The 25,285-nt window shown below is 41.0% G+C and overlaps 1 protein-coding gene across 1 annotated transcript in view; it reads left to right on the plus strand.

The window, feature by feature from the left end:
- The window catches only part of PIK3C3 (phosphatidylinositol 3-kinase catalytic subunit type 3), a 135,845-nt gene that overhangs the window by 19,165 nt on the left and 91,395 nt on the right, over positions 1-25,285 (plus strand). Inside the window, exons 5-9 of the mRNA XM_074952302.1 lie at positions 5,310-5,396; positions 7,055-7,150; positions 13,958-14,029; positions 23,849-23,953; positions 24,514-24,606. Of these exons, the coding sequence (XP_074808403.1) occupies positions 5,310-5,396; positions 7,055-7,150; positions 13,958-14,029; positions 23,849-23,953; positions 24,514-24,606 (453 nt within the window). The remainder of the gene's footprint in view (positions 1-5,309; positions 5,397-7,054; positions 7,151-13,957; positions 14,030-23,848; positions 23,954-24,513; positions 24,607-25,285) is intronic.

Below are 25,285 nucleotides of genomic sequence, written 5' to 3' on the forward strand. Positions count from 1 at the left end.
TGTACAAGATAGTATAGTATTATCTTTAAATGGAGTTGTATTGATTGATTATATAACACCAGCTAAGGCACTGTTCGTACTCTAACTGGAGGGGGGAAACTCCTCCCCACCTCAGAAATAAAAGGAATTTTCCTCTAAATGGAAACTTACCCAAGCAGCAGCGATTTGAGAAATGAGAAAGAAACATGGTGATTCAGAAGAGGGGAAAAAAAAAAAAATCTACAAAGGATCTGGGACCCTTATTTGGCAAATCTATTTCTTTAATCATCTTGAAAAAGCTCAGTGCTGTATATTCAGACAAATGGAAAACATTGCAAGTTTGAATCCAGTGAATGGTGGTCATGTATATAACATTTAGCCAGGATGGATTACCAGAGTAAGTAGGATTTGATTTCAGCAACACTGTTTCAGCCTTCCACACAAATATCCAGAGCAGTAATCAAATAACTAATCTCAAGGAAACCATTAATAAACTGCTTCCATTGAACAAACTTGGCTTTCAACCTGTCTACCATCCTCCATTCCAGTAATGCTATATAGAGAGCAAAATTCAACTTTGAGTTATGCTGGCTTTTGGATGTCATAACCTTGGTTTCTTCGTTTTCCTCCAGCTTTGGTGAAGCTTGCTAGAGTGGAGAGACTGGCCTTGTAAAAGAATACTTCAAGATTTATAATTTGAGGCACTCTGCATTGTTGCGATGGGAGGGATGGAAAATATAGCTGTAATTTAAAAAAATCTGTGTCTGAAGACTACCATACTGTCCAATATACTGAGAGAGTATTGCTGTGCTCTTCCTCCCTGCTGTACAATTTAATTTGTAGATTAGATCTGAACAGGTGCAAATGTTGGGGGATTTACTGGAAGGATCCACAGATCACACACACACACAGCTGAAAGTTAACCAATCCTGCATAATCATAATCTTTTAGCTGTTACCATGGGAACTACAGTTCCTCATTTAGGTAATTTTTTTTAAAGGATTCTTGTCATTCTAATTCCTGCTTTCAGTCTTTTGAAGTTGTACCCTTACCAAATTAGCTGTTTTCAGTTAGTTTCAGTGTACTGAAGCCACAGACTGCCCACAGCAAGATGGCCTCCAGGTTTCTTTAACGGAAAGTGATGCTACCAGCCCTCATTGCTTCCAATGACTGAAGGTAGCTTGCTCAGGGAACATGGTGGCTGCCTTAGCTGCCATCTGAGGGATAAGCAGGAGAATGTGGGAGGTGTTGAGAATGGGATGATGGGAGCAACAGGGAGGGAGAATATGTCAGGAATCAAAGGAATTTTAGTAGCAGATACAGGGAAATGTGGCATGGCAGAGAAGGAGAAAAATATGTAGCAGAATAAGAGGGAAATATGGGGAGGCAAATGGATGCAGGTGATAGGGACAGAAGACTTGAGGGAGATCATGGAGAGAAAGAAGAGGCAGTGGCCCTAATTCAGTCCTGTCCAGGTAGGGAGAGGGGTACAGTGGTAGTTCCCCACACCCAAGGTGAAAGGAGAGAGTAAGCAAAATCCTTTCTAGGTAGTGAACAGTTAGGTTTAAACTGTATGCATCTAAGGTTGAATTTTAGCTCTGTGATGATTGCACGCAAATTGGGGGCATGCAGCTTCTCTCTACAAAGGCAAAAAACCCAACAACATGTGGCAGGTTTTTTTAAAAAATATACTTTGACTGACTTAAATAAATAAGGTGTAAAACAATCTTTTTCTTTTGACTCATGACTTTTGAAATTATCACCAACTCCATGCAATTTATTCATTACATGTTTGCACAATACGATCACAATGGGCCCTGATTTGGGCCTGAAGGTGCTATGGTAATTACAGAAAGGAAGAGAAACTTCTGGCTGAACTGCGTTTTTTTTTCCCCCTCCTGTTCTTCTCCCCCCCCTCCCCAGTCAAAAGAAAGTATCTTGTGAAAAGAGTAAATGAAATTTAAATGTTTGTCTACTTTCCTTTACCCAATGTAAATATACAGCATGCATATGATATATAAAATAAGTTATCCTAATGCTCATTGAGCCTGTCTATAGACACACATTGGCAAAAGCAATACTTCACTTTTCAGCCCTTACATTTTAGACTTGCAGAATGGTGCTAGGACAGCCACATAGCAGCAGCATATTGTGCATGTATTTTGATAGCGTACTATGCCCGTGTAGTTCCACTTAATAGATTTTTATAAGGCAACTGAGCTGTTTTATGCTTTGCACTCAATGCTTTTTGTTGTTGTTGTCCATATTTGAATTACTGGTATATTGGCTATGAACAATTGCTGAGCCATAATAATTTGCTTAACAGAAGTACTAACATAACTTTTCATAGATTCTGAGGCCAGAAAAGACTCCTGTGATCATTTAGTCTGACCTGCATTTTACTTCCCTGAATTAATTTCTGTTTGAACTAGTGCATATCTTTTAGAAAAACATCCAAACTTGATTTTAAAAATTGCCAATGATGGAGAATAAATCATTGCCATTGGTAAGTTGTTCAGTGATTGTTTATCCTCACTGTTAAAAATTTACACTTTATTTCTGGTCTGAATTTGTCTAGCTTCAGTTGCCAAACATTGGATCAGGTTATATCTTTTGTGTGCTAGATTGAAAAGCCTATTATCAAATATTTGTTCCCCATATAGGTACTTAGGGGTGACTTAAATCAGAGTCTAACCTTCAGTTTAAGCTAAATAGATTGAGCTCCTTGAGTCTGTCACAATAAGATATGTTTTCCAACTGTTTAATCATTCTTGTGGCTCTTCTCTGAACCCTGTCCAATTTATCATCATCTACCTTGAATTGTTCACTCCAAAACTGCGGACAGTATTCTAGGAGCAGTTGCATCAGTGCCAAATACTAAAGTAATATAATCCTTCTACTTCTGCTTGAGATACCGCTGTTTATATATCCAAGGATCACATTAGCCCTTTTGGTAACTGCATCTCTTTGGAGCTAATTTGCTGCTGATTATCCGCAATGACCCACAGGAATTTTTCAGTCACACTGCTTCCCAGGATAGAGCCTACATGTATATATGACCTCCGTTCTTTTTTCCCCAGGGTATAACTTCATATTTGACAATATTGAAATGCATTTTGTTTGCTTGCACCCAGTTTACCAAACGATCCAGATTACTCTGAGTGACCTGTCATATCCATTTTTTTTACCACTCCCCAATCTTCGTCATTTCAGACTTTGTGTTGATAGTATGTGCCCTTCCAAGTATTAGGGTTGCCTACCCTCCAGGAGTCTCTAGGAATTAAAGATTAATCTTTAATTAAAGATTATGTCACGTGATGAAATCTCCAGGAATTCGTCCAACCAAAGTTGGCAACCCTGCAAGTCATTGATAAAAATGTTAAATAGTGTAGGGCCCAGAATAGATCTTTACAGGACACCACTAGAAAATGCTTCATGATTATCTGTTTAGTTACATTTTGATCCCTGTCAGTTACCTAGTTTTAGATTCATTTAATGCAGGCCATGGTACATTCTGATTATTTAAAAAAACAAACAAAAAAACCCTCACCACACGAGAAAAATGCAAAATTAACAAGTCAGTTGCCTTACAGGAGTCTTTAATTTACAAGTCTTCAAGCCTTATAGTGTAATATAATACATTCTTATTTCTGCTATAAAGACTGAGGACTTTTGCTGGATATGAAAGGTAAAAAAATCAAAAGTATGTGTGTCTAATTTTCAGAAATAACTTGTGTTAAAAATTTTACCTTACATTCTACATACTATAATTTCAATTGTTCTGGCAAAAAAGATGGTAACTTTACCGTATTTCAAGGCTTTCCTAATTTCTTAGCTTTAGGAGGGCCCAGTGCTCCTACTTGTGTGTGCCTGTGCCTCTTGCCGTTTCTTGTAAGCTTTTATTGCACCCACAAGTGATTGACAAACTGCTTTCTTCTATGTTTTTTCTTGAACTGTACAGTGTGGACCACAATTAATAGATTGTCTCATAGACTGCCATTGGAAGAGGAGATAGGGGTTACAGTGGATGAGAAGCTGGATATGAGTCAACAGTGTGCCCTTGTTGCCAAGAAGGCCAATGGCATTTTGGGATGTATAAGTAGGGCCATTGCCAGCAGATCGAGGGACGTGATCGTTCCCCTCTATTCGACATTGGTATGGCCTCATCTGGAGTACTGTGTCCAGTTTTGGGCCCCGCACTACAAGAAGGATGTGGATAAATTGGAGAGAGTCCAGCGAAGGGCAACAAAAATGATTAGGGGTCTGGAACACATGACTTGTGAGGAGAGGCTGAGGGAACTGGGATTGTTTAGTCTGCAGAAGAGAAGAATGAGGGGGGATTTGATAGCTGCTTTCAACTACCTGAGAGGTGGTTCCAAAGAGGATGGTTCTAGACTATTCTCAGTGGTAGAAGAGGACAGGACAAGGAGTAATGGACTCAAGTTGCAGTGGGGGAGGTTTAGGTTGGATATTAGGAAAAACTGTTTCACTAGGAGGGTGGTGAAACACTGGAATGTGTTACCTAGGGAGGTGGTGGAATCTCCTTCCTTAGAAGTTTTTAAGGTCAGGCTTGACAAAGCCCTGGCTGGGATGATTTAATTGGGGATCGGTCCTGCTTTGAGCAGGGGGTTGGACTAGATGACCTCCTGAGGTCCCTTCCAACCCTGATAGTCTATGATAGTCACATGACCTCTCTGTAGGAACTATGGCAATTGCTTAGGCAGAATAGTAGCATTAGGAATGTATTTTTAATGTGTTTTAATGAGAGACAGAAGGAACCAGTAACATATCATCCAGCTCTCCATGGACCACCAGTAGATTCAAGACCACAGTTTTGGAATCTCTGCTGTATGCAATATCACTGGTGAAGACAGACTTACTGAAATCATATCTTTAACTTACTTTTAAGGACAAGAAGTATTGTTTATAAAGTTAAATGAAGTACCAAACTTTTGCATTCTCTAATTTTGGAGATTTTAGATTCAGAAATCTTTCACATGAAATGAACCACTAAGCCATAACTATTGTCATACTAGAGCTCTGCTTTACAAATAGGACACTTTTAATATATGTCATATTATTATGAATTCAAAACTAAGGTTAGTGATGTGTATATTTTGTCCTTTCTTTTGTGATCAATGTGTTTTGGATCCTGGGAATATTTTTATAATGCAGATTGTTTATAAGGCCCACTTTATTTGTAATGTAGAAGCTTTTAAACTCCCTCTCTTCCCATCCCTTTCATATGTGATTGTCTTTGAAATTATGGCCTGGATATTCTTTTTTAGTCACAGCAATTTAAATAGTATCACTATATATTTCTATGGCAGCTCACCAAGTCTCATCGACAAGGTCACATGGTGAAAGTAGACTGGCTGGACAGACTGACCTTTAGAGAAATAGAAATGATCAATGAGGTAGGTCATCATATATCAGCTTTATAATGGGTTTTGGATCTTGTTGATATGGAAGCCTTGGCTTGCTTGTGAGACTGTAATTCAAATGACTTGCCCTATTTTTCTTCTCTCTCTCTTGTGCACATTAAAGGAAGAAATCAATCTAAAAAGAATGACTTTCTCTGGCGTTAGTGATACAGAGGTAGCTGAAAATAGGCAGATTTAGATAACTTGGCTATAGGTGCTTAAGACTGTTAGAGCATCATGTGGTGGGGCGGAATTAAAGTTGTCACAACAACTTCCTTCAGTAAACTTCAACCCATATAAACTCAGCATTAAAGTTATAATTTTCTAATCAACTCACTACCTTTTGTTTAAATTGATATTGGTTTGGGAGGGAAAATATTGCATCTGGAGACTTTTTTTTTGATTAAATCAATTGCTTATTTGTTTTTAACCTACAGAGTGAACTCCTGCCCCCAATTCAGGAAGGAAGTGTTAACCCATGAAGCCAAAAATTATCTCCTTAAATGGCCTGTGCTCTGAAAGGTGTATAGAATGACCACCTTACTCAACACATCTTCTCCCTGTGTTGACAGCTACTTGCTTGTGTAAGGCTGTCTACACTACTCAGCTTTTAGTGACATGGCTGTGATAAAAGGAGGGCAGTGTCGCGCTCCTGTTGACAAAAAAACTTCCACCCACAACTAGCGGTGTTAATGTCGTCCGCAGGAGAGCACATCTGCTGAGAAAGTTCTGTTCACACCAGTGCTTGTCATCCACAAAACTTTTGTCTTTTGGGGAAAGTGTGTGTGGGTAGTTTTTTTTAACACCTCTGAAGGACAAAAGTTTTGTCTTTTACTTGCCAGTGCAGACAAAGCCTAAGTTGTGTGTGTTTTTTTTTTTTTTTATAGCTACTTGGCATTTCAATGAGATCTGCAGAGATAATGATTTGCATTTCTATAGCACTTTCCAAGGGTGACTCTGAAGTACTGTGCAAATTCTAACCTTCAGTGAAACATACCTGTTTTTACAGAAGGGAGAATTGGCACGGAAGAAGTGATTTGACCCTACGTTAAGTTGGCAGTCTGTGGCAGAACCCTATCTTCTGATTCTCATGACTGTGCTTTAATTCCAAGACCAACCTCCCTTTCCTGGAGAGTCAATACCTCCCTGGGTGGGCGGGCTAATTCTCTTGTGAGTTGTGCAGAGCTGTTTACCAAGGTTCAGTAGTAGAATTTTTATTCCTCGTGTTGATGTGCAAATCAGAAACAACACACCCCAAAACTCCAAGATCCCAAGTTTTATTTTCAGTGTTAGCAATTAGAAAACTTGTAAACTGAGCGGACTGTATCTTGAAGCCATTGGGGGGTCAACATAGCACCTTTATAGTGCAACTTTAAGTCTGTTGTTCCATTGGATCACTTAAACTGTTTCTTCTTCTTGAATGCAAATGTTTGTTGTGGAGTGTGAATGACAATATATAATGCCAGAGGAAGCTTGTGTCCTTGAGTAAGTAGTTATGTGAAATTATAAACTGAGTAATTGCCACAACATCTGATAATTTGATCCATCACTTACAGCACAAAGGAAATATGGTTATTACTGTTAAGAAAATGCTGAAGATTGATGCTCTTCTTTAATATACAATCCACATTTTTAGCCTTTTTTCTTTTCAGAGTGAAAAACGAAGTTCTAATTTTATGTACTTGATGATTGAGTTTCGGTGTGTCAAGTGTGATGATAAAGAATATGGAATAGTTTACTATGAAAAGGTATGTGCCTTGCAGGTTTTATGATCTCCTTTAGGAAGAAAAAAGCAAACTTGCAGCAAAAAAAATTACAGGTTTTCCTGCTGAGATGAAATATTTTTTGCAAGATAGCAGTAGACAGCTGTCAGTGGCAGCTGTTTATGTACATACAAATCAAATAGTATAGCTACAACAAGATTACAGAAGTCAATCATTCATGTAATACAGTTCAAGATTACAGAATTTAATACGTGCAAGTGATTAAAAACTTTTTGATTTATTGTTCCCCAAATCAAGTAGTACTTTCAGAGTAGCTTTATGTAAAAATAATTCTTGGACTGGGATGAAGAGATCTACGTGTCTTCATTAGTAGACTTGATACGGGATTGGCTTATCAAAACTTTGCACAAGAGCTGTGCCAATAGACAATCTCATTTGTCTGAGTGAATAATGGAGATTTATTTCCCCATATTGATTGGTATATTCTAAGACACATTTGATACTTTGAATAGGTTTTCACGATAATAACAAATAGATGAAATCTCTGCATTCCTCAATATTATATAATATTTTGCATTTATGCAGCATCTTGCTTCTAAGGATCTCAGGCCAAACATTAACAAACTTCCCCAAATAACTTGCAAGGTAAATAAGTATTATTATCCCTATTTTACAAACGGGAAGATGAAGGTAAGAGATTAAGTGAATTTTCCAAGACCACATTTCAGTTTGAAAAGCTGGGGTGAAAATCTGGATTTTCAGATTTTCATATGCTTTAGCCACAAAACCATCCAACTCTCCTACCTTGATGATGATTTTTCTCAGGTAAGTGTATTTGTTGGAGGCTGTCTGATTGCAGTATATTTGTGTTTGCTTACCTAATATAGTCACATCACTTTTAATATCTTGTTCCATGGTCTGTAGAAAAGGTATGATCATAAGGTTCATAACAGGCATTTGCTCATATAGACTGGATATTATAAAGTGTTGTGTTTGTATACAGATGTTGTATCATGATATCAGCTTTTCTGCTGCTCCCTTTGTCTATGACCTTTGAAGTGCTGCTGTTGCATTTGAATGATGCACTTCACAGTGGAATGATGGTTATGGAACATGCATGTCTTTTGCCCCCTACGTGCACAGTTGATTGAAGTGGGAACTGAATTTGTGCTGTCTTAATGTGTCGTGTATATTTTTGTTGCTATTGGGAGAGAGAGAGCTTGGTTTTAAACCAAACAAGTAGAGGTGGTCAGAAAAATTCCAATGACACATTTTTTCATTGGAATTTTCCAATTTGAAATAAAAATGGCTCCTGGACACTATTTGATTTCAATGAAGTTCTGATGGAACCCAGACAGGGGTCTGATGAAACCTGTCATGGCTCCATTCCCTTTCACAGAGAATTTAGAAATCTTTGGGTTTTCATTCTGAATTGGACCAAAACCAAATTTTAAAACTGAAATCCTCTGCGAAATGGAATTACTTTGCTCTGCACAGCTCTGCAAACAAGCTAGGAAATAGTCTTAGAAGCATGAAGAAGAAGTATAATCAAGGTATAAAACGGCTTACTAAGCATTATAAGATAATTAGGTGGCTAACGGCACAGCTTAAAAGTAGAAATAGCCACAATTTGAAGGACTTGTTAAAAAGCTACTTCACACAAATTCAGGACCACTTTTCTAGAAACAGCAGAAAACAGTCCATAAATTAGTTGCCTGTCTTCTCAAGTTTGTTATGCTTCCACTTAAAATATAAAGATCACCTATTGAGCATATAGAATCTAATGGGACTTGGGTAGGTTGTCACCTGTCTCTGAGTGATAGTCTAAGTGAAAATTACTTGTCACAGTTGTGTTGATAGATTTGTTTTTTGGTGTTGTGACAGAGAACCAGCCTGTTAAACAGCTGCTGATAGAATCTGAGATTCTGTGACTTAACACTCAATTACTATATATAAAAATCAAGTGGCAGTGGCCCCTTCTGTATTTTCTATCAATTTAATTTTAATGCAGTATTTAAAATGCGAGGAATGCCAGTCTGCAGGTAGCAAGAACACAACTTCCAATTTCCCTTTTAGGCAAACATCACTCACTCTGGAAATATCACTGTGTGAATTCCAAAATGCAAGTATCTCATCTCATCTCTATGGGTAAATGAACTCCAGAATTTTTCATGAACATGTATTTTCATATAGGGTTCAAGTGAAAACAGCATTGTATTGGATAAATAGGGCAATTGCAGAGCCAGATCCATTTAAAGGATTTTTTCATTAGAATATCTTCCCCAGTATTTAAAAAAAATAGCTTTTATCAGTCTCTGAAGCCTTGCCTGTGTGTCCATCTAGGTTCTGGATACAGATAGTTGTATCCTGCTGGTACAGCTTGGAACCCTGGTTTAACTAACCCCATAGTCTGAGATCAATCAAACCCCCTATTTGTTAGTGTTTTAGAAACTGATAAATACTGTAATTTCAAAGAGGTACAGCAGAACCTTGCTTGAGCAAAACTTCGCTTTACCGTAACACACTATAATCTGCAAAATTGGCAGTGTCTCTCCATCTTTCATCAAAGAATAAATAACGGAGAGTGGTAGTGAGGTCTTACATTTGTAAAAATGGTGTTTTTGGAATATAGTAGAGTATCTTTAACATTATGCTATAAAATATTTAAACCAAACTCAAAACTAACTCTGTATTCTTATGAGGTTTGGCCTCACATTTGTTTGAGACCTTCATGGCAAATTAGCAGGTAAACAATTGTTGGCATGGATTATTGAGATTACACATTCAGGGACACTATAATAGATATTGATGTTCTTTGAGTGAAATAGAGGGGTCAGAGTTGCACATTCCCTATCCATTTGAAAGGCGGGCAAAACTGCCAACATCCTTATTCTGTTGACTGATGGCATTCTGTCTGTCTCCAGGGTATTTCAGAGAATAGCTGTGTTTCAGAATAGGCTATCTTTAATGAGAGAATTTGGCCCATGAGAGCAATGATAGAACTCAATCAACTTGCAAATTCTTGTTACAGTTTAAGGGTTTTTTGTGCTAAAAAATAATGAAATTGTAAAGACAGTTTCCTGCTGAATAATATTTGAGCTGAATAACTAAAGTAAGCAAAATTAGATTATTCCGGTTTCACGTTCAATTTATTTTAGGTGCAATCTAGAAAAATCGGTGGGCTGACCTGTTGAGTAAAGTTTTTGCTTTTTAATTTTTTTTAGTTTGACTTTACTGTAACAGAACAGCATGGTGGTAGAAACACTTCACTTTTTTGTTTTTAACTAAAATATTCAAAGCTGATGAAATCTTATAAAAAAGTGAATTCTTGGCTTTCAAATCACTAGTTGAGCACTAGGGCTTGGAACAGTTTACTGCTATATCAAAGTGAATTCTTGGTATTTTAGGTCTTTATAAGATTGCCACTGTTATAAATCATGAAGTTGGCTGTTTCTTTTTTCCAGTGGTATAAGATTTTTTTTTTTTTTTTAGCCTTGGGATGCAAGGGATGTCAGACCTAATGATTGTATTGCCTTTTTCTCACCTAAATTTATGATTTTTAGTAGCCAGTGTCTCATCTGTGGTTGTATATGAAGGGGGAGATTTTTCAAAGGTATAAAGGGGAGTTAGGCTCCCAACTTCCACTTGGTCAGTGGAGTTTGGGCACTTCTCTCCCCTGGGGGCCCTTGAAAATCTCCTGTTAATGTTTTCTACTATCTTAAAAGATAGAATTCGAGGCTTTCAGGTGATAAGAAATATTGATTTCTAGTTCTGGAATTTTCCAGAATAAGGCTGATTATAGTCACAATTTAATTAATGGGTAAAAAGCAAGACAGCAGCCAGAATGTTTTGTTGTTGTTAAGAAGCAATACCTTGTGACCTGGCAGGTATACAAAAGAATGGCTTACACCACTGGAGAAAACGATGCCCAATTAACCAATAAAAAACCCCATCCATTTCTAAATTAGCTTTGTGAAGTACTAGCTCTAAAAACCATCACTGGTCCCTAGCAGGTTCTTTTAAATAATCTAGGGCTGAATTTAGTATAGTAACTCCTCACTTAACATCCTCTCGCTTAATGTTGTTTCGATGTTACATCCCTGCTCCATTACAGAACATGCTCGTTTAAAGTTTTGCAATGCTCCCCTATAACATAGTTTGGCCACAGCTGGCAGCTCCCTTATGCTCCCCCCTAGCGCCTGACGACGGACCCCTCAGATCAGCGTCTTCTTGCTGATCCCCGCCCCCGTCTCCTGCCCACGGCAATCAGCTGGCTTGCGGCATTCAGGAGGCTGTGGGGAGGAGCAAGGATGTGACACGCAGCCACCCCCCTCCCTCTCCTGCCTCCTGAACGCCGCAAACCAGCTAATTGCTTCAGGCAGGAGGCAGCGGAAGGAGGGGAGAGGTGCTGATTCACGGGATCCGCTGGCTGGCGCGAGGCTCGTGGGGGGCGTAGGGGAGCTGATGGGGGACCACCAGCCTCTTTAATGCCTGTATTAAATTGCTTGTTTAAAAATGTTTAAAATGTATATAATGCCTTTTGTCTGGCAAAAAAAAAAAATCCCTGGAACCTAACCCCCCCATTTACATTAATTCTTAAGGGGAAATTGAATTAGCTTAACTTCGTTTCGCTTAAAGTCTCATTTTTCAGGAACATAACTACAACGTTAAGTGATGAGTTACTATATGCTAATCTGAGGTCCAGAAAATTTCAGTTTCTTATTTTAATGTAATACATGTTCTCCTCAGACCACCACAAAATGTTCGCATTTAAAAATACTGTCTTAAATCAGAAGACAATGACAGTGGGTAGGATTTTCTAGAGCTCTCAGTACTGGCCTCTGTTCTCATGGAAGCAAATGTCTCAGTATGTGTGGTGTGTGTGTGCAATTATTTTTTTATTTTTTTTAATAATCTGGAACTCTTGAATCTTTATCCTAACTGTTACTGCTTTTTGTGTGGTCTTGGTCAAGTCACTGAGGGTACATCTACATTTGAGCTGAGAGGTGTGATTCCTAACTTGCATAGCTAGGCTTCAGCTAACGCCTGAAAATAGCAGTGTCCACAGTGACACGAGTAGCAGCTCTGAGTATAATCCCACCTGACCCCCCCACCCCGGGGTTCTTCTGTGCAAGCTAGGACTCACCTCTCCCAGATCAAGTGCAGATGTACCCTGAATCTCACATTTCTCATCAACAAAATGAGATACCTACCTATCCTGTGGGGTACTGTTAAGATTAATGAGCTAATGTTTGTACAGCAATTTGAAGATATACTACGTACTAAATATTTATTATTAAATGCATTATGATAAACTGCACAAATAGAAAATGCTAAAGGGAAAACATCATAAAGCACATTCCACAGATGAGTTTATTATATGTTTTTAGATATTTTGGGGAAAACGCCTATAATATAGGATTAGCCATGGTTAAAGTGTGTGTGTGTGCGTGGTGGGGGTGGCAGTAGTGGTTAGATAAGTGGTTCTACTTTTATACTAAACCTCTTTCCCCCCACTACTCATTTTTCCTCATCTGCCTGCTGCTGCCTGTCTAACACCTAGATTGTAAGCTCTCACATACAGGGACAGATCATCTTTGCTCCTTGTCTGTATAGTGCCTAGCACAATGGGGCCATTGATCCTTGATTGTCACTCCCAGGCAGGTGCTCCTGTAATAGAAATAATAAATATATACTGTCGCACCATAAATCTTAATTAGCACTAAAGTCACCATCAATGCAATTTATTATTTAATTTTGTAATTGGATTCAGCAGAACTGAAGAGGATTGTCCCTTTTCTTTGACTTTTTTAACTTGAATTTTTAAAAAATCAAAATGTTAAATTATCTAACATGAAAACCAATCATACGTTTATTCACAGGCTGGGCTTAACACCATCCACATATTATATGTATCTTTCTTAGCTAAAAATTATTGTTTACAGTGTGATATCAGAACTTTGCCTGTAAAAACACTACTGTATTACTTCACTTATTAGCTGTCTCTGCCTAGAAAATTCCTCCAATGCATACTTAATTTACTGGTGCAAAACCAAGTTTTTGCTGTAGTCAGCACTGTAGAAACCATATATGCGCAGAAAAGTGAGCTATATATTAGTCTGCCTCATTCATCATCCAGAAAACGGCTAGCTATATTAAAAAAAATAAATGCAGGGAGTGATGAGGAGGAGAAGCAGATTCCTTATAGTTCCCAGTTCAAACTAGAAACAGAGAGCTTTGTGCCATTCTGCAATTTCTAAAAAAATGCTTCCCAAAATGGTGGTCTGTGCTGCATTCTATACTGACCCCTCAGTATAGGGTGTGTGTCTGTGTGTTCATTTTCCCTCAACTTCAGCAAATATTCCAAATCAGTCAACCCATATTTTCACGATGGGACATTTAAATTTTGTCCATACGTGTTTTGGCTACAGGTTTTGAAAATTGTTTGCCCGCACAATGGGGCCCTCTAAGCACTCCCATGACGGATACATCATAATAATATTGGTAAACATTTCCATCCATTTTTTTTCTTCACTAAAATGCTAATGCTGATGACGTTTTAAACTTACTTATCTCTAAATTTGTCACATAAATAGATGGAGTTTATCCTTCAGTCTCCTATTTCCTTCAATCTTCTCAACTTTGTCAAAAATTAGCTAGAACAATTTCTTTCTATATTTTCTTATCCTTTATGCCCTTTGTTGGTTGTCCATTGAAAGTTTAATTGCTTTATTTTCTCTTGAATATGTAAAGTAGTAAATTCTGACAGAAGTCATATTCATTATAACTTGTGTGACATTTATTGTGCCTTTCAATTATGTTGTTATCCAGGATGGTGATGAGTCCTCTCCAATTTTAACAAGCTCTGAGATTGTTAAGGTTCCAGATCCCCAGATGTCGATGGTGAGTAATTCTCTGTGCAACACAATCCAGATCATAACAAAATTTCATTGTGGTGTGCTGTGAAGTTCTTGCAAGTGGCGGAGAAAAACATTTTTGACAATTATCTGCTATGGTCTCAAGTAAGTTTAATTGCAGCACAAAGTTGTGGCTACTGCCAGTGTGTTAAGTCTTGAGTAAACCTAGTCGAGAAATAGTAGGGAGAATTTTAACTTATTATCAGTTTGTTATTAGAATTGGTGGGATGGTCAAATATTTTTAGTTCTTCAAGTGTCCTCTGCATATTCCCATTCATGGGACTTGTGCTGACTGGTTCAGCAGGACCTTAGAATATCCTGGTAGCAGTGCCCGTTAGGATGCCCCTGCAGCTTCACCCCCACCCTAGCACTTGAGCATACTCTGAGGGTGTGGGTATAAAAGGGGCATGGCTCTCATTGCTGCCTCAGTTCCTTCCACCCACAGCAGTGAAAGGACCTGAATCTGTCTGTTAGATCCGTACTTTCATATTTCACTAAGACTCCTGCATCACAAGTACCTATGTTTTTCTATTGGTACACCATTTCCAGTACAGAGTCTTACCCTTTGGCCTTTCCACTGCACCCAGAGTTTTTACAAAATGCCTGGCTCCGATAACAGTGTATTTGAGGAGGTAAGGAATTTTCATCTTCCCTTACTTAGATGATTGGCTCCTGAAGGCTCCATCTGAAGATTTAAGGAAGGCCATTCCGATCACTCATTGTGTTCAGAACACTAGTTCTTCTCATAAATGGAAAGTATCAGTAGCCGTGTTAGTCTATATCCACAAAAACAACTAGGAGTCCGGTGGCACCTTAAGGTCCAACAGATTTATTTGGGCATAAGCTTTCGTGGGTAAAAATCCTCACTTCTTCAGATGCAAGTGAAGAAGTGGGGGTTTTTAACCCACGAAAGCTTATGCCCAAATAAATTGGTTAGTTCTTAAGGTGCCATCAGACTCCTCATTGTTCATAAATGGAAAAAGTCTCTTCTCCCCCATCACAAAAGATTCCATTCAATGATGTGATTCTTGACTCTATAAAAGGAAGAGCTTTCCTTCCAGAAGAGAGGTTTTTAATCATAAATGCCACAGAGTCCTTCAACATCCCTCTCAGAATGTAGTTTTTTGGTTGTCTGTGTCACAACATATATGACTCTGTATGCCAGGCTCAGAGTGAGGCATCTTCAGCACTGGCTCCTAAAGAACTTCAATCCCATTATGGACTGTATGCTAAAAGTACTCACTGTTCCGAGGAAAGTGTATCTTCCTCTAATGTGGTGGTTGAAACCACAGAATGTCCTCAAGGGAATTGTATTCAACCCGGCTCTTCTTCATTAATAATAATTACAGGTTCCACAAAGACAGTGTGGGGAGGGAGAGGAAAACTTCACAACATGTTTGTTTGAAGTCTTTAGACCTACAGAGAATCCCAATTTCATATAAATGCACTAGCACTGAGGTCAATCTGTCTGGGTCTCAAAGCGTTTCTTTCACATGTGCGGAATGAGGTGATTCAAGTGGCCATGGGCAATGTGTTGCTCAAGATAGTTAAGACCAAAGCAGGCTGTGAAGAACTTCAAAAAGATCTCATCAAACTAAGTGACTGGGTAACAAAATGGCAAATGAAATTTCATGTGGATAAATGTAAAGTAATGCACATTGGAAAAATTAACCGCAACTATACATACGATATAATTTAGCTACAACTCATCAGGAAAGATCTTGGAATCATTGTGGATAGTTCTCTGAAGACGTCCATGCAGTGTGCAGCGGCAGTCAAAAAAGCAAACAGGTTGTTAGGAATCATTTAAAAAGGGATAGAGAATAAGACGGACAATATCTTATTGCCCTTATATAAATCCATGGTACGTCCACATCTTGAATACTGCATACAGATGTGGTCCCCTCATCTCAAAAAAGATATACTGGCATTAAAAAAGGTTCAGAAAAGGGCAACTAAAATGATTAGGGGTTTGGAATGGGTTCCATATGAGAAGAGATTAAAGAAGCTAGGACTTTTCAGCTTGGAAAAGAGGAGACTAAGGGGGGATATAAGATCATGAGTGGTGTGGAGAAAGTGAATAAGGAAGTTATTTACTTGTTCCCATAAAATAAGAACTAGGGGCCACCAAATGAAATTAATGGGCAGCAGGTTTAAAACCAATAAAAGGAAGGTCGTCTTCACACAGTGCACAGTCAACCTGTGGAACTCCTTGCCTGAGGAGGTTGTGAAGGCTAGGACTATAACAGGGTTTAAAAGAGAACTAGATAAATTCATTAATGGCCATTAGCCAGGATGGGTAAGGAATGGTGTCCCTAGCCTCTGTTTGTCAGAGAGTGGACATGGATGGCAGGAGAGAGATCACTTGATCGTTACCTATTGGGTTCACTCCCTCTGGGGTACTTGGCATTGGCCACTGTCGGTAGACAGGATACTGGGCTGGATGGACCTTTGGTCTGACCCAGTGTAGCCATTCTTATGTTCTTAATGTATTATTTGAACAAACAAGGAGGCGCTCGATTTTTCTCAACGATGCAAAAAGGCAATAAAACTTTTAGACTGGTGTATCCAGTAAAATATATACCCAATTGCCCAACACATAGTGGAGCAACACAGTTTGATTGCAGATCAACTGAGCAGAGATTTTGTTGCAGATGCACGAATGGTCTCTAAAGAATTCTGTTACCCAGAATGTTTTCAGCCTTTGGGGATTTCTGGTCATAGGTCTCTTTGCGACAAGATTCAGTTAGAAATGTCCCTGTTTTTTGCTCAAGATTGGCTCAGGCAGTCTGTCATTGAGGGATGCGTTTGAGATATACATTGCTCCCATTTTCACTTGTCACCAGAGACTTAAAAAAGATAAGGCAGGATTGAGCCAGGGTGATTCTCATTGCTCCAGCAGGGCCAAGGCAACAGTGGTACACCGAGTTACTCCATTCATCCAACAGCAACTACAAGATGCTCCTGTTATCAACAAACCTGCTGCCCCAGGTCTTCCATCCAGATCTCTGATTGTTACATCCAGCAGCATGGGTAATATGCCTTTGATCGAGTCAGAAAGATCGTGTTTGGTTGAGGTGCAACAAGATATAATTAATTCGGAAAGCTGTCAAATAGAAAAAAGTTAGAAGTTCAAGTGAAAAAAATTTGTTTTATGGACAACTGAAAAACGTGTTGACCAATTTCAGCTCCCATACAACCTATTTTAGAATATTTGTTACACTTAAAAGTAATAGGATTGTCTTTGCCCTCCAGTAAGGCCCATGTAGCGGCAATAACAGTGCATCATACTCATGTTAATGGAAAATGTATTTTTTCATGTACATTGGTGAGAAGCTTTTTAAGAGGCCAGTTCAACCTGGATCCCCTCATTATGGAACCTTGTCCCACCATGGAATTTGAATTTAGTTGTAACTCAATTCGTGTCTCACCCATTTGAACCTCTAATGAGCTGCTCTTCGTTTGTCTTTCAGTGAGGACAGCTTTTATAATAGTTATTACTTTCTGGTAGAAGATTAAGTGAACTGCATGCATTGATGACAGACCCCTTATTCCAGTATTTTTAAAGACAAAAAGTGGTTCTTAGACCAGCTGCTAAATTCCTTCCCAAGGTAACTTTGGAGTTTTGTGTAAATCAAAGTATCAGTGTACCAGTATTCTTTCCAAAGCCTCATTCAGGTAAAAGGAAGGCCAGATTACATTCATTAGCTGCTAAGAGAGCACTAGCATATTACCTGGATAAAATATTTTCCCTTATTGATACATGCAAAGCTGCTGCTTAAAGGTTGGTTCACACTTTTGTGAAACATCTGCATTGGATCTGGCATCCATGGCTGATACTTTGGTAGAGCAGTACTCCAGTCTTTAACTACGACTTCACACTCCTCCAGCCAATTTGCTGTACTGCTTGCTAAACTATCCCATGAGTAGAAATATGCAGAGGACACGCGAAGAAGTGAAGTTAGGTTACTTGTAACCGGAGTTCTTCAAGATGGACTCTGCATGTTCGTTCTCCCTGCCTATCTTCCCCATGCGGAGTCCAAATTTCAATATGTCGGGGTTCTGCTTTAGCAATGGAAGGGACTGAGGCGGCAACTGCTGCCACACCCCTTTTATACCCACACCCTCAGAACATGGAGGGGCAGGGGTGACACATCGGCACCCTGATAGTGTTACGAATTACACCTGATAAGACGCACACAAGTGCTGCGAATTACACCTTGTAGGACACGCACACAAGTGCTGCGAATTACACCTTGTAGGACATGCACAGTTCAAATCTAGGCTGAGGCACAGAAATAAAGTCCACAACTGCAGAGTTCCCAAAAGACACTAAGTTTATTACGCTCGAGCGTGGTGCCCCCCTGCTAGCCAGGAGGGGACCCTGACTGCAAATTATACAAAGGTTAAATACTTTTTAGCAAAGCATGTTGCCCTCGTGCATCGGAAACCTTAGCCAATAAACAAACCCTTGTCTTATCTACCACCTATCCCTGCTTGGTGCATTCCTCGTGCTATACCAGTATGTTAATTACACAGCATGGTCCTAAAGCCATGCATCAGTAACTTTTATTATCAGGATGGGAGGCCTCATATCAAGGCCAAGAGACAGGGAGTTAGAGACTGACAAAAACCAGATACTGCAAATCAAGGCAGGCTGGAGACGAGGAGGAGGATTTTCACATGGATTCAGTATCTAAGGATTACTCCTCCTGGTGTATGATGTGCTGGCATTTAAACAATGGTGGGTTCCAAACCAAAATGGAGTCACATGTGCTAACTTTTCCTTAACAATAGGCACTATTCCCAGAGGGTTCTGTCATCCTGCTGCGTTGGCATAAGTGCCATGAGTGTGAATATGCAGAATCCAACTTGACAAACTCCAGTTACAAGTAACCAACCTTCATTTATGTGGGGGAGGGGGTTACGCTATTAACACTTATGTGGTAAGGGAAGGGGAATCATAGAATCATAGAATATCAGGGTTGGAAGGGACCCCAGAAGGTCATCTAGTCCAACCCCCTGCTCGAAGCAGGACCAATTCCCAGTTAAATCATCCCAGCCAGGGCTTTGTCAAGCCTGACCTTAAAAACCTCTAAGGAAGGAGATTCTACCACCTCCCTAGGTAACGCATTCCAGTGTTTCACCACCCTCTTAGTGAAAAAGTTTTTCCTAATATCCAATCTAAACCTCCCCCATTGCAACTTGAGACCATTACTCCTCGTTCTGTCATCTGCTACCATTGAGAACAGTCTAGAGCCATCCTCTTTGGAACCCCCTTTCAGGTAGTTGAAAGCAGCTATCAAATCCCCCCTCATTCTTCTTTTCCGCAGACTAAACAATCCCAGCTCCCTCAGCCTCTCTTCATAAGTCATGTGCTCTAGACCCCTAATCATTTTTGTTGCCCTTCGCTGGACTCTCTCCAATTTATCCACATCCTTCTTGTAGTGTGGGGCCCAAAACTGGACACAGTACTCCAGATGAGGCCTCACCAGTGTCGAATAGAGGGGAACGATCACGTCCCTCGATCTGCTCGCTATGCCCCTACTTATACATCCCAAAATGCCATTGGCCTTCTTGGCAACAAGGGCACACTGTTGACTCATATCCAGCTTCTCGTCCACTGTCACCCCTAGGTCCTTTTCCGCAGAACTGCTGCCTAGCCATTCGGTCCCTAGTCTGTAGCGGTGCATTGGATTCTTCCATCCTAAGTGCAGGACCCTGCACTTATCCTTATTGAACCTCATCAGATTTCTTTTGGCCCAATCCTCCAATTTGTCTAGGTCCTTCTGTATCCTATCCCTCCCCTCCAGCGTATCTACCACTCCTTCCAGTTTAGTATCATCTGCAAATTTGCTGAGAGTGCAATCCACACCATCCTCCAGATCATTTATGAAGATATTGAACAAAACCGGCCCCAGGACCGACCCCTGGGGCACTCCACTTGACACCGGCTGCCAACTAGACATGGAGCCATTTATCACTACCCGTTGAGCCCGACAATCTAGCCAGCTTTCTACCCACCTTATAGTGCATTCATCTAGCCCATACTTCCTTAACTTGCTGACAAAAATACTGTGGGAGACAGTGTCAAAAGCTTTGCTAAAGTCAAGAAACAATACATCCACTGCTTTCCCTTCATCCACAGAACCAGTAATCTCATCATAAAAGGCGATTAGATTAGTCAGGCATGACCTTCCCTTGGTGAATCCATGCTGACTGTTCCTGATCACTTTCCTCTCATGTAAGTGCTTCAGGATTGATTCTTTGAGGACCTGCTCCATGATTTTTCCAGGGACTGAGGTGAGGCTGACCGGCCTGTAGTTCCCAGGATCCTCCTTCTTCCCTTTTTTAAAGATTGGCACTACATTAGCCTTTTTCCAGTCATCCGGGACTTCCCCCGTTCGCCACGAGTTTTCAAAGATAATGGCCAAGGGCTCTGCAATCACAGCCGCCAATTCCTTCAGCACTCTCGGATGTAACTCGTCCGGCCCCATGGACTTGTGCACGTCCAGCTTTTCTAAATAGTCCCTAACCACCTCTATCTCCACAGAGGGCTGGCCATCTTTTCCCCATTCTGTGATGCCCAGCGCAGCAGTCTGGGAGCTGACCTTGTTAGTGAAAACAGAGGCAAAAAAAGCATTGAGTACATTAGCTTTTTCCACATCCTCTGTCACTAGGTTGCCTCCCTCATTCAGTAAGGGGCCCACACTTTCCTTGGCTTTCTTCTTGTTGCCAACATACCTGAAGAAACCCTTCTTGTTACTCTTGACATCTCTTGCTAGCTGCAGCTCCAGGTGCGATTTGGCCCTCCTGATATCTTTCCTACATGCCCGAGCAATATTTTTATACTCTTCCCTGGTCATATGTCCAACCTTCCACTTCTTGTAAGCTTCTTTTTTATGTTTAAGATCCGCTAGGATTTCACCATTAAGCCAAGCTGGTCGCTTGCCATGTTTACTATTCTTTCGACTCATCGGGATGGTTTGTCCCTGTAACCTCAACAGGGATTCCTTGAAATACAGCCAGCTCTCCTGGACTCCCTTCCCCTTCATGTTAGTCCCCCAGGGGATCCTGGCCATCTGTTCCCTGAGGGAGTCGAAGTCTGCTTTCCTGAAGTCCAGGGTCCGTATCCTGCTGCTTACCTTTCTTCCCTGCGTCAGGATCCTGAACTCAACCAACTCATGGTCACTGCCTCCCAGATTCCCATCCACTTTTGCTTCCCCCACTAATTCTACCCGGTTTGTGAGCAGCAGGTCAAGAAAAGCGCCCCCCCTAGTTGGCTCCCCTAGCACTTGCGCCAGGAAATTGTCCCCTACGCTTTCCAAAAACTTCCTGGATTGTCTATGCACCGCTGTATTGCTCTCCCAGCAGATATCAGGAAAATTAAAGTCACCCATGAGAATCAGGGCATGCGATCTAGTAGCTTCCGTGAGTTGCCGGAAGAAAGCCTCATCCACCTCATCCCCCTGGTCCGGTGGTCTATAGCAGACTCCCACCACTACATCACTCTTGTTGCACACACTTCTAAACTTAATCCAGAGACACTCAGGTTTTTCCACAGTTTCGTACCGGAGCTCTGAGCAGTCATACTGCTCCCTTACATACAGTGCTACTCCCCCACCTTTTCTGCCCTGCCTGTCCTTCCTGAACAGTTTATAACCATCCATGACTGTACTCCAGTCATGTGAGCTATCCCACCAAGTCTCTGTTATTCCAATCACGTCATAGTTCCTTGACATCACCAGGACCTCCAGTTCTCCCTGCTTGTTTCCAAGGCTTTGTGCATTTGTATATAAGCACTTGAGATAACCTGTTGATCGCCCCTCATTCCCAGTATGAGGCAGGAGCCCTCCCCTCACAGACATTCCTGCCTGTGCTTCCTCCCGGTATCCCGCTTTCCCACTTACCTCAGGGCTTTGGTCTCCTTCCCCCGGTGAACCTAGTTTAAAGCCCTCCTCACTAGGTTAGCCAGCCTGCTGGCAAAGATGCTCTTCCCTCTCTTCGTAAGATGGAGCCCGTCTCTGCCCAGCACTCCTCCTTCATGGAACACCATCCCATGGTCAAAGAATCCAAAGCCTTCTCTCCGACACCACCTGCGTAGCCATTCGTTGACTTCCACGATTCGACGGTCCCTACCCAGGCCTTTTCCTTCCACGGGGAGGATGGACGAGAAGACCACTTGCGCCTCCAACTCCTTTATCCTTCTTCCCAGAGCCACGTAGTCCGCAGTGATCCGCTCAAGGTCATTCTTGGCAGTATCATTGGTGCCCACGTGGAGAAGCAGGAAGGGGTAGCGATCCGAGGGCTTGATGAGTCTCGGCAGTCTCTCCGTCACATCGCGAATCTTAGCCCCTGGCAAGCAGCAGACTTCTCGGTTTTCCCGGTCAGGGCGGCAGATAGATGACTCAGTCCCCCGGAGGAGAGAGTCCCCGACCACCACCACCCGCCTTCTCCTCTTGGTGGTCGGAGGCAAGCTGGAGACAAGTGAGAAAGGAGGGTGATTGTTACCTTAGTAAAGGAGATGGGTAGGTGCAGATATAAGGCAAGAAGGAACAGAGGAGGGGGAAAATATTGAAACTAAGGAGAGGCAAGTTAAATATTGCCCCAGGTACTTTGCTTATGTGAAATCCCTTTCTTGCTCCACTTCCTTCTGTTGTCCCTGTTGTCCTTATAAATACAGTTCTAGAAAACAGTTCTATTATTGCGAATGCCAGTTCAGCTGCAACTTCAGGAGCCCCCATGTAGATGGGGCTTCGACTGATGACACCATTGTCAGCACCATGCCATCTAACACTGCTGTCGGGTAGTCCAGTTGTTGCAGTGCTGAAATGGTGGTGGCAGCTGAAATCTTGTTCACACTGTTGCTTCTACTGTTGCTATTATGGCTCCAGCTGAACCAGTATTAACAATAAACTCTGGGGGGCAAGAGGGAAATCTAATATATGCAGAGCCTTTAGACCAGGGGTGGACAACCTGTGGCTCCGGGGCAACCTGTGGCTCCGGAGCCACATGCGGCTCTTCAGAAGTTAATATGCGGCTCCTTGTCTAGGCACCGACTCTGGGGCTGGAGCTCCAGGCGCCACCTTTCCAATGTGCCGGGGGTGCTCACTGCTTAACCCCCAGCTCTGCCACAGGCTCTGCCCCCACTCCACCCCTTCCTGCCCCCTCCCCTGAGCCTGGAGTGCCCTCGCTCCTCTCCCCTCCGTCCCAGAGCCTCCTGCATGCCACGAAACAGCTGATTGGGAGATGTGGGGAAGGAGGGGGAGGCACTGATCGGCGGGGCTGCCAGTGGGTGGGAGGTGCTGGGAGTGGGGTGGGGGAGCTGATGCGGGGGCTGCTGACGTATTACTGCGGCTCTTTGGCAATGTACATTGGTAAATTCTGGCTCCTTCTCAGGCTCAGGTTGGCCACCCCTTCTTTAGGCTAAGCTCTTTGGGGTGGTGCTTGGCCATAAAGTGTCTAGCATCTTTAGTGCCTTAGCATGTTTAGGTGCTGTGTAAATAACTTTCACTTTGAACAAATACCTTGATGACAGCCATTCACCCGAGGTGAGAAATAATTATAAAATTGCATTTTAAGCCTAAAGCGATGGTATTGTTAGTGGAATAAGACCGCTCGCTGTTGAAAGTGCATGTACTTTAAGTTGTGAATCCAGAAGATAGAGTAGTTTTTAGATATGAATACTTAAGCATGTAATATATTATTCAGGATGTTGGTGGGTCTCTAGACAGTTGCATTTCAAGACTGTTTTCAGTGGAGTTAAATATTTATAACCGCTGACTTTTATTTTGTGTATTTTTAGGAGAATTTAGTAGAGAGCAAACATCACAAGCTTGCTCGAAGTTTAAGAAGTGGGCCCTCTGATCATGATCTCAAGCCTAATGCAGCTACTCGAGATCAGCTTAATGTAAGTTTGTAACTTTCATTTGAGTTTTTGGTGTTTGTAAGTATACAGATTGTTTTGCTAAATGACTTTATTCAGTATCTGACGTCAAGTTTGAAGGGAATACAATAGATGATATATGATTTCTTGTTAATGTGAACTTATGTGTTGTCAATAAGACAACTTGGAGGTGGGTGGTAGTTTGGCCCAGCTCACGAACGGCCAGTCATTCCTATCTGGTTACTTTGAGATGAGTTAGTCTTACTACACTCCTGAGTGTGAAGGAATCCGCATCACACATACTAACTGGCGTTTTTGGCAGTCTCAGCAGCAGGGCCAAGGATTGATAGGTCTATGGATACCCTGACCTCTATGGGCGGTTCATCAAAGATCAGGGTTGAAGAGCATCACTGGTGTGTAGTATGGGGAAATTGTCCATTTTGTTCTGCTTGTGGATAGACAAAGGCCTTCATTCTACTATGTGGTCAGTAAGGCACATGACACATTAAATTCCCTCAACTTCTTTAAAAGATCAATATGTATAATTTTTATTACAAATTATTCTCTGGAATTTTTTTTAATAGATTATAGTGAGTTATCCACCAACAAAGCAACTGACCTATGAGGAACAGGATCTAGTTTGGAAGTTCAGATACTATCTTACTAATCAAGAAAAGGTAAAGTTAATTGTATTAAATATATACTGATCACTGTACATTGTTATTGAATAATTTATCTTCCTGTTTCATGAGTGCAACTGCTTTTTTAAGTGTCTGCCTCTTCAGAGGTGTGAATCTCTGAGCTGACAAAGTATATTTAGTCAAGATATTGTTCATTAATGGAACAGCTATGCTGGTAAAGACTAGTGACCATTTTTTTTAAATCCTATTGGCAAATACTTTTAAAACTTGCAGCTCAAAATCTCCAGTGAGTTCCTTTAAAATGCTCTTCTGCCAAGCCTGCCAGGATTAATCCACCAAAGAAAATTGGTGTTAACTTCTGCAAATATAGCACAAATCGCAAGCTACATGCGTCCTAGAGAATAGGATAGGTTACTGGAAAGTGAATTAAAACTAGATGGTCAAATGCCCCCCCCCCCCCCCCAAAAAAAAAAAAAAAAAAAAAAAAGGTATTGTTCAGTGATTGTTTAATGAATAGCATTGCATTGGCTCTAGCTGGTATCTTTCTAATTTGCCTTATGTGAGGCCCCAGAAAATGGAGCTGGACTATGTTAAAATGTTGAAATAGGTAACCGGTTAAAATTACCAGTTATTTTAGTGGCAGGTATTCAGTTATAAACAAGGCTGAAGCCATAGTCTTGATTTGTTTATATTTTTGGGTGACCTCTAGCGGAGG

This window comes from Natator depressus, chromosome 5 (genome assembly GCF_965152275.1).
Source record: "Natator depressus isolate rNatDep1 chromosome 5, rNatDep2.hap1, whole genome shotgun sequence".
Taxonomy (NCBI): Eukaryota; Metazoa; Chordata; order Testudines; family Cheloniidae; genus Natator; species Natator depressus.